General features: G+C 42.1%; 1 protein-coding gene across 3 annotated transcripts in view; it reads left to right on the forward strand.

Moving 5' to 3' along the window:
* The first annotated feature begins 5,301 nt into the window (after window positions 1-5,301).
* The window catches only part of Bap170 (Brahma associated protein 170kD), a 160,393-nt gene continuing 152,539 nt past the window's right edge, over window positions 5,302-13,155 (forward strand). For 2 of the 3 annotated variants that reach the window (XM_053778791.2, XM_053778792.2), the window contains exons 1-2: window positions 5,303-6,445; window positions 6,545-6,638. In XM_053778791.2, the coding sequence (XP_053634766.2) occupies window positions 6,354-6,445; window positions 6,545-6,638 (186 nt within the window). In that variant the 5' untranslated portion in view covers window positions 5,303-6,353. Of the gene's footprint in view, window positions 6,446-6,544; window positions 6,639-13,155 lie in introns of all 3 variants that reach the window. The other variant, XM_053778790.2, reaches the window with a different exon arrangement.

Below are 13,155 nucleotides of genomic sequence, written 5' to 3' on the forward strand. Positions count from 1 at the left end.
TCCTGAAGGGTTTTAATAAGTGCGGCAGTGAGAGACGTGGCATGCTACCCTAACCGGTCACTGAAATTGGTGTATCCCTGCAATCACATGGTTGTCCGCTATCTTATCGTCAGTTATCTCAAGTGTGTCTTCAACGGGTACATTAGTGATGATTATGTCACAACTGCCTATTACCACCGAATTTTGCACTATATCAAACATTGTCTCTCAGTCCATAGCGGGATTCGAACCAACACACTTCGAATCCTGCTGTGGACTGAGAGATAATGTTTATTAAAAATTTCGCCCGTTTGCGAACTTGTAATGAACAACTGTCAATGAATAAATGAGGTGATAAATGAGGGGATCAATCCGCAGCCCATAAATTGACAGCGCGACGCAATAACACCTCAACTACGGGGCTTCTAAGAAACGACTCTTGGAAGTACCACAAAATCTACGTACTTCCATCAGAGGCACAATCTGTAACTCAGCGGGTGATTTCTCCACACCCAGTTGGTTACCTGGAGGTTATTCCGGGGATCAACGCCCCCGCGGCCCGGTCCACGACCAGGCCTCCCGATGGATCAGGGCCTGATCAACTTGGGTTACAGATTTTAAAATAAAAAAAAAACAAGCACAACTGAATTACAAAACCAGTTTCTTGAGCGATACACTACAGAACCTCGTACGGTAGGTAGGTAAGTAGGTAGCTCTTATCTCTCCTCCAGACTCATTAAATGACTTATCTGTCTACCAGGATGAAACCTCGTCTCTCCTATGCTATGAAGACAACGTAGATGGTTGCGTGTGTGTGTGTGTGTGTGTGTGTGTACTCACCTATTTGAGGTTGCAGGGGTCGAGTCACAGCTCCTGGCCCCGCCTCTTCGCTGATTGCTACTAGGTCCTCTCTCTCCCTGCCCCATGAGCTCTATCATACCTCGCCTTAAAACTATGTATGGTTCCTGCCTCCACCACATCACTTTCTAGGCTATTCCATGGCCTGACTACTCTATGACTGAAGAAATACTTCCTAACATCCCTTTGATTCATCTGAGTCTTCAACTTCCAATTGTGACCTCTTGTGTCTGTGTCCCATCTCTGGAACATCCCGTCTTTGTCCACCTCGTCTATTCCGCGCAGTATTTTATATGTCGTTATCATGTCTCCCCTGACCCTCCTGGCCTCCAGTGTCGTCAGGCCGATTTCCCTCAACCTTTCTTCATAGGACAATCCCCGTAGCTCTGGGACTAGTCTTGTTGCAAACCTTTGCACTTTCTCTAATTTCTTGACGTGCTTGACTAGGTGTGGATTCCAAACTGGTGCTGCATACTCCAGTATGGGCCTGACGTAGATGGTGTACAGAGTCTTAAACGAATCCTTACTGAGGTATCGGAACGCTATCCGCAGGTTTGCCAGGCGCCCGTATGCTGCAGCAGTTATCTGATTGATGTGCGCCTCAGGAGATATGCTCGGTGTTATACTCACCCCCAGATCTTTTTCCTTGAGTGAGGTTTGCAGTCTTTGGCCATCTAAACTATATTGTGTCTGCGGTCTTCTTTGCCCTTCCCCAATCTTCATGACTGCATTTGGCAGGGTTAAATTCAAGGAGCCAGTTGCTGGACCAGGCTTGTAGCCTGTCCAGGTCTCTTTGTAGTCCTGCCTGATCCTCGTCCGATTCGATTCTTCTCATTAACTTCTTCTCATTAACTGTGTGTGTGTGTGTGTGTGTGTGTGTGTGTGTGTGTGTGTGTGTGTGTGTGTGTGTGTGTGTGTGTGTAGCAGTAATTAGTGAGGCAGATCACCCCGGTCAATGATAAGATGGGATTCTGAACCCAGGAGAGGGTTAGCCACCCAGGATAACCCAATAAAGTCGGTGTATCATCGAGGGACTGTCTGTCTTATTACCATTGTGGGCCTTCAATCTCGTCCCCCAGGATGCGACCCACAACAGTCGACTAACACCCAGGTACCTACTTACTGCTACGTGAAAAGGGACAGCAGACGTAAGACAACATGCCCAACGTTTCCACTTGTGCAGGGGTGTCGAACCACGGACTCCCAGTATGTGTGGTGAGTGTACTATCAATCGAGCCACTGGACACGCTCATATAAGCCAATGGACACGATCAACCTCCCTCCCTACACTTCTTTAACACGCATCATATCTTATTGTTTTCTGTTTCCCAGGCTCTGTATGACCTCCCTAAGGGTTAAGCGTTTCCCCAACGTAATAATAACAATTTCCTACCTACTCTCCCAACCCTGCCATGAATGGACTCTCCTTCCATCCCTCCCTTCCCCTTCTCTTCCCAACCCTTCCCTCTAGCCTCCTCAGTCACTCCTTCTTCAGTCACTTCCTCTCCTTCAGTTCAGCTTTTGTTTTGCTTTTGTAATGTGCTAAATACAACCTTCGTAGAAATTGAGGATAGTAATTTGTTAAGAACTTAACTAAATTTATGCAGAATAAAGCTCTCTCACACACAAGGCACTGAGTGAAAATGTTACTGTGGGTCATCCAAGAGGGTGGTGCATACTCTAGATGCAGTAATTGTTGAAGGAGTTTGTAACCTAGTGGTAGTGCCTGAAAGATAGTCTATCCTTCGGTCTGGCTCCTTGACCTCTGGAATTGTAACTTGTCCCCGGCCTTATCTACTCATTTCACATCTGTATTACTTTGCAGTTGTTATGACTGGGCTCCAACAGCCACTTACTGAGCTGGTCTCACTGATTATAATAATGAAAATAATAATAATTTTTATTTCTACATGATGCAACTTATACAGACCATAGCTGATCTCAATAACATACTATACAGGAAACCCCTGGTAATGCAGAACATTTCGGGCAAATTATGTTAATTTTGTCCCCAGGATGCGACCCACACCAATTGGCTAACACCAGCACCTATTTATACTGTTAAGTGAGCAGGACAGGTGTCTTAAGAAAACACGAACTAATGTTTCCACCCGTAACGGGGATTGCACCACGGACCTCAGTGTGTGAGCTGAGTGCGCTACCAACCGAGCGACGGGACATGTTTTGATGTGGTCATTGTTTACACCTGATCAGTTTACCGCCGTCAGCAACCTCTGACATAAGGAACCGACGGGATAAAACCTTCACAGAGAGCGGGCCGGCCTCACAATAAAGGCTGGATCAGCACCCGCATCTCTTTTTCATCGAGAATCTCTTCCCCCACACACCTGGCAGGTCATTAACTATCATATAGTATCTACCAGCAGAGAAATGGGGCCAGGAACTGAGACTAATCCCCGCAAATAGGGGAGTACAAGTAGGTGAGAATAGGCTAGTCGTATATCGCGGATGTACCCAAATACATCCAATTCACACTTCAGAGGTACGATGGGTTCAAGAAGTGTCCCTTGTGGGACTTCACTTTTCAACCTTCCCCCACACTACCTAGAGGTTGTTCCGGGGGTCAACGTCACCGCATCCTGGTCAAAACCAGGCATCCCTGGCTTATCAGAGTCTGATCAAACAACCTGTTACTGCTGGCTGTCTGCAATCGAACGTGTTCCCTTCTGTTCCACAGATACTTCCTTATCCAGTAATGCTTCTTTCCTGTCACTCCACTTTACTGTGTGAATCAGTTTCCTGTACAACTCACACTCAAAAGGCTTTCTAACGGCCAATCTAGGAATATCCAATCCATACGTTTAGGTTAAACACGGTTCAGTGAGGGTAGCAAGTGGGTAGATTACTGCAGAGACGCAGCCTAGGCCGGGTAATACTTCAGATGACTAGCACTGACTGAGCGACTCCTCCCTGCATTGAGTGCAACCCCATCCACCAGTGGTGATAATGTTGGATCACTTTCTCTCTTCCCTTCCTGTCTCCCCCCCTCTCTTCTTGCAATTCCCTCCCGCCTTCTCTCCCTTCATCCCACCTTCTCTCTCTCCATCCCACCTTCTCTTTCTCCATCCCACCTTCTCTCTCTCCATTCCACCTTCTCTCTCCATCCCACCTTCTCTCTCGCTTTCTCTCAACACATTTTAAGGGCCCCAGAGGATTAAGAATGAGAGTTATTACCACTTAAGTTACAAGCTCACAGTTATCTTACCTAAACTTATTTCGCACTATGTCTCCTAATAAAAGCTTTATTGCAAAGTGTTTTAATAGGAGTATATTTAATTTAACACAAAAAATATTAGAGGTAGATGCATGGTGAAGCTGCAGCCGTCAGTGATGGTTTTCATTTTGTCACTCGACTTATCATTATAATCAAATCTCGGTTTAGCGCTTTCTTTGATTATAATAATAATATAATCAAATTTAAATTAGCCGAAAATTTGAATATAATTGCTAGAGTAGTGTCTTTAAAGTTTTAGTGCGAAAAGAGCGATGGCTGCCCGTCTTGTGGCGTAACAGATGTATATTCTGGCCATCTAATGATGTACCGATTGAGATGCTAGAGAATATTAGCCTCACTTTATCAGTGAAAGAAAATAACATAAAGCATTACAATAACAAGGAAGGGGGATGGTAACCTGGTTTAATACGAGGTAAAGTAACTATAATTGCTGTGCTGTACCTTCTTCTGATGTCTGGTTTATCACATGAAAGAACTCAAACATCAGATATAATTCAGTATGGTGATTCCAGCTTAGCAATTGTATTATATCCAAAGTTGTAGTAGAAATATTGCTGGATATTAAAGACAGTGCTATTATTTACAAAGACTGAACAAACAGTTATTATGGACCTATATGGGTGGTAAATTAAGATTTACCATAGGATAATCTGACAATTGCAGCAGTATAAGTCATTAGCAACAGTGTTGCACATGCACATACAAAGTTGCAATATTGCTAACAAAGGTTCACACAATGGGTGACGTTATCGTGTTTTTTTTCCTTCTACTGACATATATTCATATAAGAACTCATTGACATTTATCCAGACACCAATTGTAATGATAAGAAGCGAGTGTGAGAGAGGCACAGTGGACCAAGAAGTCAGTGTAAATAGTTATGTGGCATACATCATGTTTCCTGCTTGTGTCTTCACCGTTATGTAAGTGACGTCACCTCATGTCCGCCATCACATCTTCACTTGCACAAACCTGCAGAAGATAAGGAACATTGCATCTAGAAATAGAGACAAATAAGTGATCATGAGTAGAGGTAATTAATACACACACACCCGTGTTATCCTAGATTGAATCTCTCTTAATATACTCTCACATAGTTTGATCATCACACCTGTCTACCCACCACACCATTGTATTTTTGTATATGTTATGCTTGCAGTAACTAAATCAAAAGTTATTTACTTGATGGTGGTTATGAGATGGTATATTAGTTGTAGTTAAAGAAAACGGGACGACCTCCTAGTGTCCTCCTGAGGCAGGTCCTCCTGAAAGTCTTTCTTTGCACTTTTAAATTTCGATCGATCACGGCCTTGTTTGAGGGCAGTTGGAAGGTGCTTGTCAGCAGGGAGTGTTGCAGGACCACACTGCCATCTTGGCTCTATAAGGCGGGTGTGAGTGAGAGATGGAGATGGTACTGTGAGGGCTGCGGACGGGGGGTGAGCGAGACAATTTGGGGTGGTCGATACAATTTGGGATGGAGATTGCGAGGGTAGCGTTCAGCGAGTCGCGGCCCCCACAGCGTCACCCGTCAAGACACCCTTCAGCGCGCGCCCTTTGCACCTTCAACACTTCCTATGTCACCCACCAGCTTATATCCTCCCCTATGTGACACCATAAACAAGAAATCATCAGCCATCAGGAAGGCCAAGGTGACGCCTATGTCATTTCCTCCCGTCCGCCATTTTGTGAGCTCAAACAAAGAGTTTGGGGTTATCATGGCTGATAGAAGCTCCTCACAAGGCTGAAGGATTCGCTTGAGTTTCAGCCTGCGCATTAGTATTATGCCTGTCATACTGAGGAATCATATCAGAGTATGAAACAAATTTATTGTAATGTTAATCAATAAAGTATTTCAGAGCCTGCGCGACCGTCGCTAGGTGCAGATGGGCACTCGTCTTACACCCAGCATGCTTCACTCTTCTAAAATGCAACATCCAATTTTTGTGCACCATTTTCAGGCCGAAAACGCTCTCCATTATTAAATTTTGCACTTGAATCATTTTCTTTTAACGGGAAATATATTTGGAGAGGCGGAGAGGATGATATAGGATGGTGAGTGTTAGTGCGTTGTGATGGTGGTGAGGTGTGAGGGAGAGTGTTGGAACGCTTGGTGGTGAGCCGCTCGCGAACAATACTAGCGCCGGTGTGTCTCACTCTGCTTCTTCAGTGCCCAGTGCTCCGCTAATCACTGCCCCCCTGCCCTAGAAATGTGTTCTCGGTGTTTTTAAGTGAGTGCTTTAGTGTGTGATCACGAGGAAACATGACTAAAGAAATGAACAAAGACGCCGAAGCGTATGATAGGGAATACGATGGGTTTCTCAAGCAGCTTGAAGAATTTCATCAGCAGCGAGGGTAAGTGCCGTTATAGTGAGTAGCTGAGTGCACTTGCTGATGATATATAGTGTGATATATGTGTAGTGTGAGGTACTAAGGGTGTGTGTCCCCCGACAGGACGGCCTTCAAGCGGCTTCCTCGCATCAACGGCAAGGGAGTGGACCTGTACCTGCTGTATGTGGTGGTGACGGCGCGCGGTGGCTGGCAGAAGGTTGGTCTCTCACTCGTATTTTCCCGCCACGGGTGCGAGGCCACTGGCACTGGCACCTCACGCAGGCCAAGCACACACCTCCCGCGCTCCCACACCCTCCAGCACCCACCCACACTCACCCATACACGCCCACACCCTCACCCATACACTCCAGGCAAACCCCCACTTCCCTCCCCCAAGCCAGGAATCTTCTCTCCCCCCCCCTCCCCCCTTCCCCTCACCATAAACAATGAGCACCATATACTTCCTCTTGACCCCATAACTACAGTCCTATACCCAGACAGTGCTCTTAATATTTTTAAATGTCTATGACAAACAGTAGACAGTATCTTACCCATCCTCACAACACCTCATCATTCATCATACCTCACATGGAATGACTGACCAGTTATTTCATATACCATAACATACCTGGTTTTAAGGCTTAATCCATCCTACATTTCTAGCATTTACCAGTTTCTTTGTTCTGTGCCATACACTATTCCTCAATCAGCATATTACATAATCTTGTTTTTCTTAATTGGACTCTGTGTTCTGTGAACATTTTCTAAATTGTTGAATGGGACTAGTGCTGGTAACTTCAAATTAAAGTGTGTCTGCACTTTTACTTTCAGTTTCAAATTATCAAATCTTTTGGGTGCTTTAATAAATATTCATATGTCTGGATTTTATGTCAGCCAATTAGACAGGTCTTATGTCCTACCATTCCCACTGATGTACAGTGTCTTAATGTGAGAATCACCCAAAGCACTTCCATCAATTAAATTTATATTCAGGCCTTGTACATAATTCCAAGCTTTTACGTTATGTAGAATTAATCTTGAGGTCAACTAGTAATGTCAGGTACTGTGACTTATTTCCATTGGGATCCTTGACACTTTTTGAAGGTTTGTTCCACTTGTCTACAACTCTTTAATAGCTTTTGCTTAAATGTCACCGATATTCTCAAGTCTCTGATCAGTCAGGAGAAGCTTCTTATATTTTCCTATAGGCAAAAAGTTCTCTTGTACATAAATTTAGTAAAATTATCAGCAAGCACTAGCCCAAAATGAACTTAAATTATGTTAAATAACTTTTAGTTATGTTTTAACAAGTCACTAAACCTGCCAACTTGCTGATTTTTGCTAGATACTCTTTTTGTATATTCTTAGTCTAAATTTGTTCAGTTTGAATTTATATTTTTACAAAGTCAGTCTTTGTTAGAAATTTTCTGTATCTTGTTCTAATCTGTTATTTATTCCCTTCTCCCATTTGTTCAAAACACTCAGTCCTTCATTTTAAGCATTTTCAAGAGAATGTAGGTTCACTATTATTAATTTATATTGGTTGGAAAGATTCAGATTGCAAGGTTTTGACTATATCCTTATGTGTGCTTTCCAGTGCAGTTATGTCCATTATGTAACATAGAGCTGTACTGCATAGTCCAGTTGAGGTTTTCCCCAGCAGTAGTCATAATCTTATTACAGGTAGATCTATACTATATTTGATAAGTGTTAACGTCCTTACACATATTGCGCTGTTTTTCTTGGCTTAAGACTTCTGCTAATCAGACCTCTTAATTGTTTGTGCATCAGGTTTGAACTATTAATGTATTTAGTTTATGGGGACTCTTCTTAATCTAGGATTAGGACCTTGAATATATCCACATTTATATGCTTCTGAATACTGATGCTCCCTGTTCCATCAGTTTATTGCCTTATTACATTAACCCACAAATTGTAGATAATGGTTCATCCTAGGCCATTATCAGATATTGATAGTGGATCAGAGTGAACAGAAATGTTGTGTGAAGTTATGTCTCCAATTTGTGGGTTAGTAGTGAATTGTTCCAGCCGTGTTATTGTGATTTCGTTCATCTTATTGACTTTTGTGAGCAAATCTACTTGATTTTTTTCTATTTATTACTGTAATCTGAGTCATTTATGTAAATCAAAACTAAAGAGGCCCCACATTTAAATCTGTTATATGCCATTTGTCACTTCTGGTTTCTTTTTGTAAGTAACCTGTTGCCTATAATTCAACCATTCCTCTGTCTGCAATTTTTCTGATAACATGTGAACATGGTAGCATTGGGTGGGGTGAATTGAGACTAAAAGAAAATACTTTTGATCCAACAGAAACTAGAAAAGCAATCTCATATTTCAGGGGAGGTATAATCATACAATACTTCAGTTCCCTTTCAAAGTTCGACTCATTCCAAATAATTTTTACATAAATACCATTGAAGTAGTTATGAATTACTCCATACTGGCTGGCGTGAGTTGATAGTATACCAGGGAAAATGAGACATGTCAGTGTGTTGTTTAAATTTATATTTTGACACAAAAGACACTGTTATCAATAACTTTTTATGAAATACACAAAAAAATTGGAAGTGTATAAAATTAAATTATGGAGATGTCCCTAATTATGAATCTTCTGATGTTAAAAGGCTTTTGAATTTAGAAAATTTATCACATCCCAAAATTTAAAAGGTAATGTTCTGGTTAACTTTATTGGGTCAGAAATCTTGGTAAAGCGTCATTAAGGTCATCACGAACACGCCACACCTTCATTATTCGATTTCCATTCAAGAAATTTTATTTTGCATTTTGTTTTCTACCACTTCCCCTCTCCTAACATAAGCATTTATACCTTAATCCACCATAGAATCTAATTTTTCTCAGGTAAGAGTTTCTTGCATGCTTTTGAATAAGATTTCATATCATTACTTTCAGCTTCATTGCTGTTCTCAGAATCTTCAACAACTTGTATGTTTTTTCCATATCTTTCTGCCAGTTTTGTCTTTTCTGCTCTCCGTGATCTGTATGGCCCTTGTGGGTTTAGGGCTTAGTTATGATTGTAATAATAATAATATGACCTCAAGGACACACTCTTGTTATTACTTTGCTGTTTGGATCAATAATCCTCCTCAGGTTGTGGGCCTGTCAACATGTAAGTTGATTGTCACTTAGTAACATAATCTCCCAGGATCTGTTTGAAGTTTGATGTACTATTCATATTTTCATAATCCTGAGATCCGGTCAACTTCAATAATTTTTTAGCACAGCTAGGCTCTGGAATAATTTCTATTGTCAGATAGGGCATCTTTCTGGGGAAGGGGTTGTTGTTAGGAGTTCTGGTATGCTTGTTCATCCTTTTGTTACTGTAGGGAGGCTGGAGATTGAATACAGACTCAGGATACACATTTCTGTTAATGGGATATACACATTCCAGTTGCTTCAAACGCTTTTTAAATGGTTGTCTTTGAAAGCTGAACTCCAAACAATACCCACGAGGTCAGTGAAATCTGGCTACATAATTTTATGTTCTCTAAAGACCAAAAAAGGCACAGTACTTCTACTGGAGCAATACACGCATAACCTGCACATAGGAGAGAAGCGTACGACGACATTTTGGTCCAACTTGGACCAAAAGAGTGAGGGAGCCAGTATATACAGTGGTATTTTGACTTACGAGTGCCCCAGCTTACGAGTTTTCCGAGTTACGAGTCGTTGCTCAGTCGATTTTTTGCTTTGAGTTGTGAACCAAAATTCGAGTTACGAGCGAGCTTCAGATACGTCGCCGCAAAACAAAAAAAAACAAATGAAAAAAAAATATACACTGAAAATGACATTTGGCAAGAACCCCGGCCTAATTGGCACAATGAAAGGTGTGTTTTGGGACTTGGTACTCACCTAGTTGTGGGTACAGGGGCCGAGTCATAGATTCTGGCCCTGCCTCTTCACTGGCCACTATTGGGTCACTCTCCCTGCACTATGAGTTTTATCATACCTCTGCTTATAAAACAATGCTAGTGCAGTGTTCTCACTGGAGATAATCGTGTTATTATCTTTAGTTATTCTACAAAAAAATCAAATTGCTAAGTTTTTGACATTTGCAAAATACATAGCCCTTTACTCCCACACAAATCCCAAAATATTTGGAATATTTCCAGTATTTCTTAAGCCAATTGAAAAACAATAATTTTTTTTATGATTCCTGTCAATATTATTGCAGTTACTTGAGTAATAAATGGTGGGCTGCATGAAATAAGTCAGTGTTTTCCTTATGAAACTAGTGATCTAGTGCAGTTAACCTCTCAAAAACTCTTGTTTTCTCCTACCCAGGACCAAAGATCACGTTATAGGAAGGAGCAGTAATGATTTTATATGCTCGGACTGGTCCTGGACACTTGCCATATTATGGCCTATTTTATTCATTCTAGAGTATATATCATGTTTCTATGTTACTTATAGTGTTTATTATGTCATATTAGATCAATTCTGATATATAAGCTGTAGAGTCGATATTAGCGTTATATTAAAGTACAGTATTACCTCAGGATACGAACAGCTTAAAACTCAAACAATTATGTAAGTGTATTTTTGGGGGTCTGAAACGGAATAATCTAATTTACATTATTCCTTACGGGAACAATTTCGTTCAGTATCGGCACTTGAACAGCCTTCTGGAACAAATTAAGTTCGTATCCTGAGGTACCACGATATTTTCTCCTGCCCCTCGAGACTCGGGAATTCTGCCGACGTAAGCAAATGTTTCCAGACGGTTCCTGATCTCCAAGTTAAATACACTTTTTAAAGCCAGTTTTTTTTTTTTACATTCTCTTTTATGTTTTATGATGTTTTTATACAATATTTCTTATTTATAAATACATTTTTCTTATTTAAAAACCCGTAACAAAAAAATTTGGGTGTTTTTGGGGGCTGGAATGGATTTATGACATTTCAGTTAATTTCAATTAGGAAAATCGATTTGATACACGAGAAAATTGAGTTATGAGCTCTGTCATGGAACGAATTAAACTCGTAAGTCAAGATAGAAAAGAGAGTGAAGAGTGAAGGGAAGCAATGGTTTACCTGGAGAGGGTTTCGGGGGTCAATGCCCCCTGGGCCCGGTCTGAGACCAGGCATCATGGTGGATCAGGGTCTGATCAACCAGGCTGTTACTGCTGGCCGCACGCAAGCTGGCGTATGAACCACAGCCCAGTTGGTCAGGTACTGACTTTAGGTGCCTGTCCAGGTCCTTCTTGAAGACAGCCAGGGGTCTATTGGTAATTCCCCTTGTGTATGCTGGGAGGCAATTGAACAGTCTTGGGCCCCGGACACTTATTGTGTTGTCTCTGTGTACTCGTGGCGCCCCGGCTTTTCATCAGGGGAATGTTGCATCTCCTGCCGAGTCTTTTGCTTTCGTATGGAGTGATTTTCATGTGCAGGTTTGATACCAATCCTTCCAGGACCTTCCAAGTGTATATCATCGTGTATCTCTCTCACCTGCGTTTGAGGGAATACAGATCAAGGACCTTCAACCGTTCCCAGTAGTTTAGGTGCCTAATCGCACTTGTGTGTGCCGTGAAAGTTCTTTGTACACACTCCAGGTCTGCAATGTTGCCAGCCTTGAAGGGGGCCATTAGTGTACAGCAGTATTCCAGCCTAGAGAGCACGAGTGATGTGAAGAGAATCATCATGGGCTTAGCATCCCTAGTTTTGAAGGTTCTCATCCATCCTATCATTTTCCTAGTGGATGAGGTAGATACATTGTTGTGTTCTTTGAGGGCGAGATCCTCTGACATTATCACTCCCAGGCCCTTCACATTCCTTTTTTGCTCTATTGTATGGTTAGAATTTGTGATATACCCTGACACATTTTTAATTTCTTCAAGTTTTCCATATCTGAGTAGTTGAAATTCCTCCTTGTTGAACTTCATATTGTTTTGAGTGGCCCATTCGAAGATTTGGTTGATATCCACTTGGAGTCTCGAGGTGTCTTCGATGGAGGTCACTGCCATGGTGATCTGGGTGTCATCCGCAAAGGAAGACATGGAGCTATGGCTTACAACTGTCTGTTAGATGAGGAATAGAATGGGAGCGAGTACTGTGCCTTGTGGAACAGAGCTTTTTACCGTGGCTGCCTGGGACTTTACTGATACTCTTTGTGTTCTATTTGTCAGGAAGTTGTAGATCCATCTACCAACTTTATCTGTTATTCCTTTATCCCGCATTTTGTGTTCTATTACACAATGGTCACACTTGTCCAAAGCTTTTGCAAAGTCTGTGTATAGTACATCTGTATTTTGTTTATCCTCTGCAGCATCCAGGACCTCGTCATAGTGGTCCAGGAGCTGGGACAGGCAGGAGTGACGTGCTCTAAACCCGTGTTGCCCTGGGTTGTGTAACTGATGGATATCTAGGTGGTTGGCTATCTTGCTATTGGTCTGTAGTTCTTTGCAATTTCTTTACTGCCATCTTTGTGGAGTGGGGCTATGTCCGTTGTTTTTAGTGTGTGTGGGATGACCCCTGTGTCCATGCTCCCTCTCCATAAAATGCCGAGGTCACGCGATTGGGGCTTCTTGCAATTCTTGATGAACACGAGTCTGGGCCTGGGGCAGAGTGCATGGGCATGTTGTTAATTGCCTCTTCAAAGTCTTGTGGAGTTAGAATAATATCTGAGATTTTTGGGATGACCAAATTTTGGGTTTCGTTCATAAAGAATTCATTTGGATTGTCGACCCTTAGAG

This window comes from Cherax quadricarinatus, chromosome 32, assembly GCF_038502225.1.
Source record: "Cherax quadricarinatus isolate ZL_2023a chromosome 32, ASM3850222v1, whole genome shotgun sequence".
Classification (NCBI taxonomy): Eukaryota; Metazoa; Arthropoda; class Malacostraca; order Decapoda; family Parastacidae; genus Cherax; species Cherax quadricarinatus.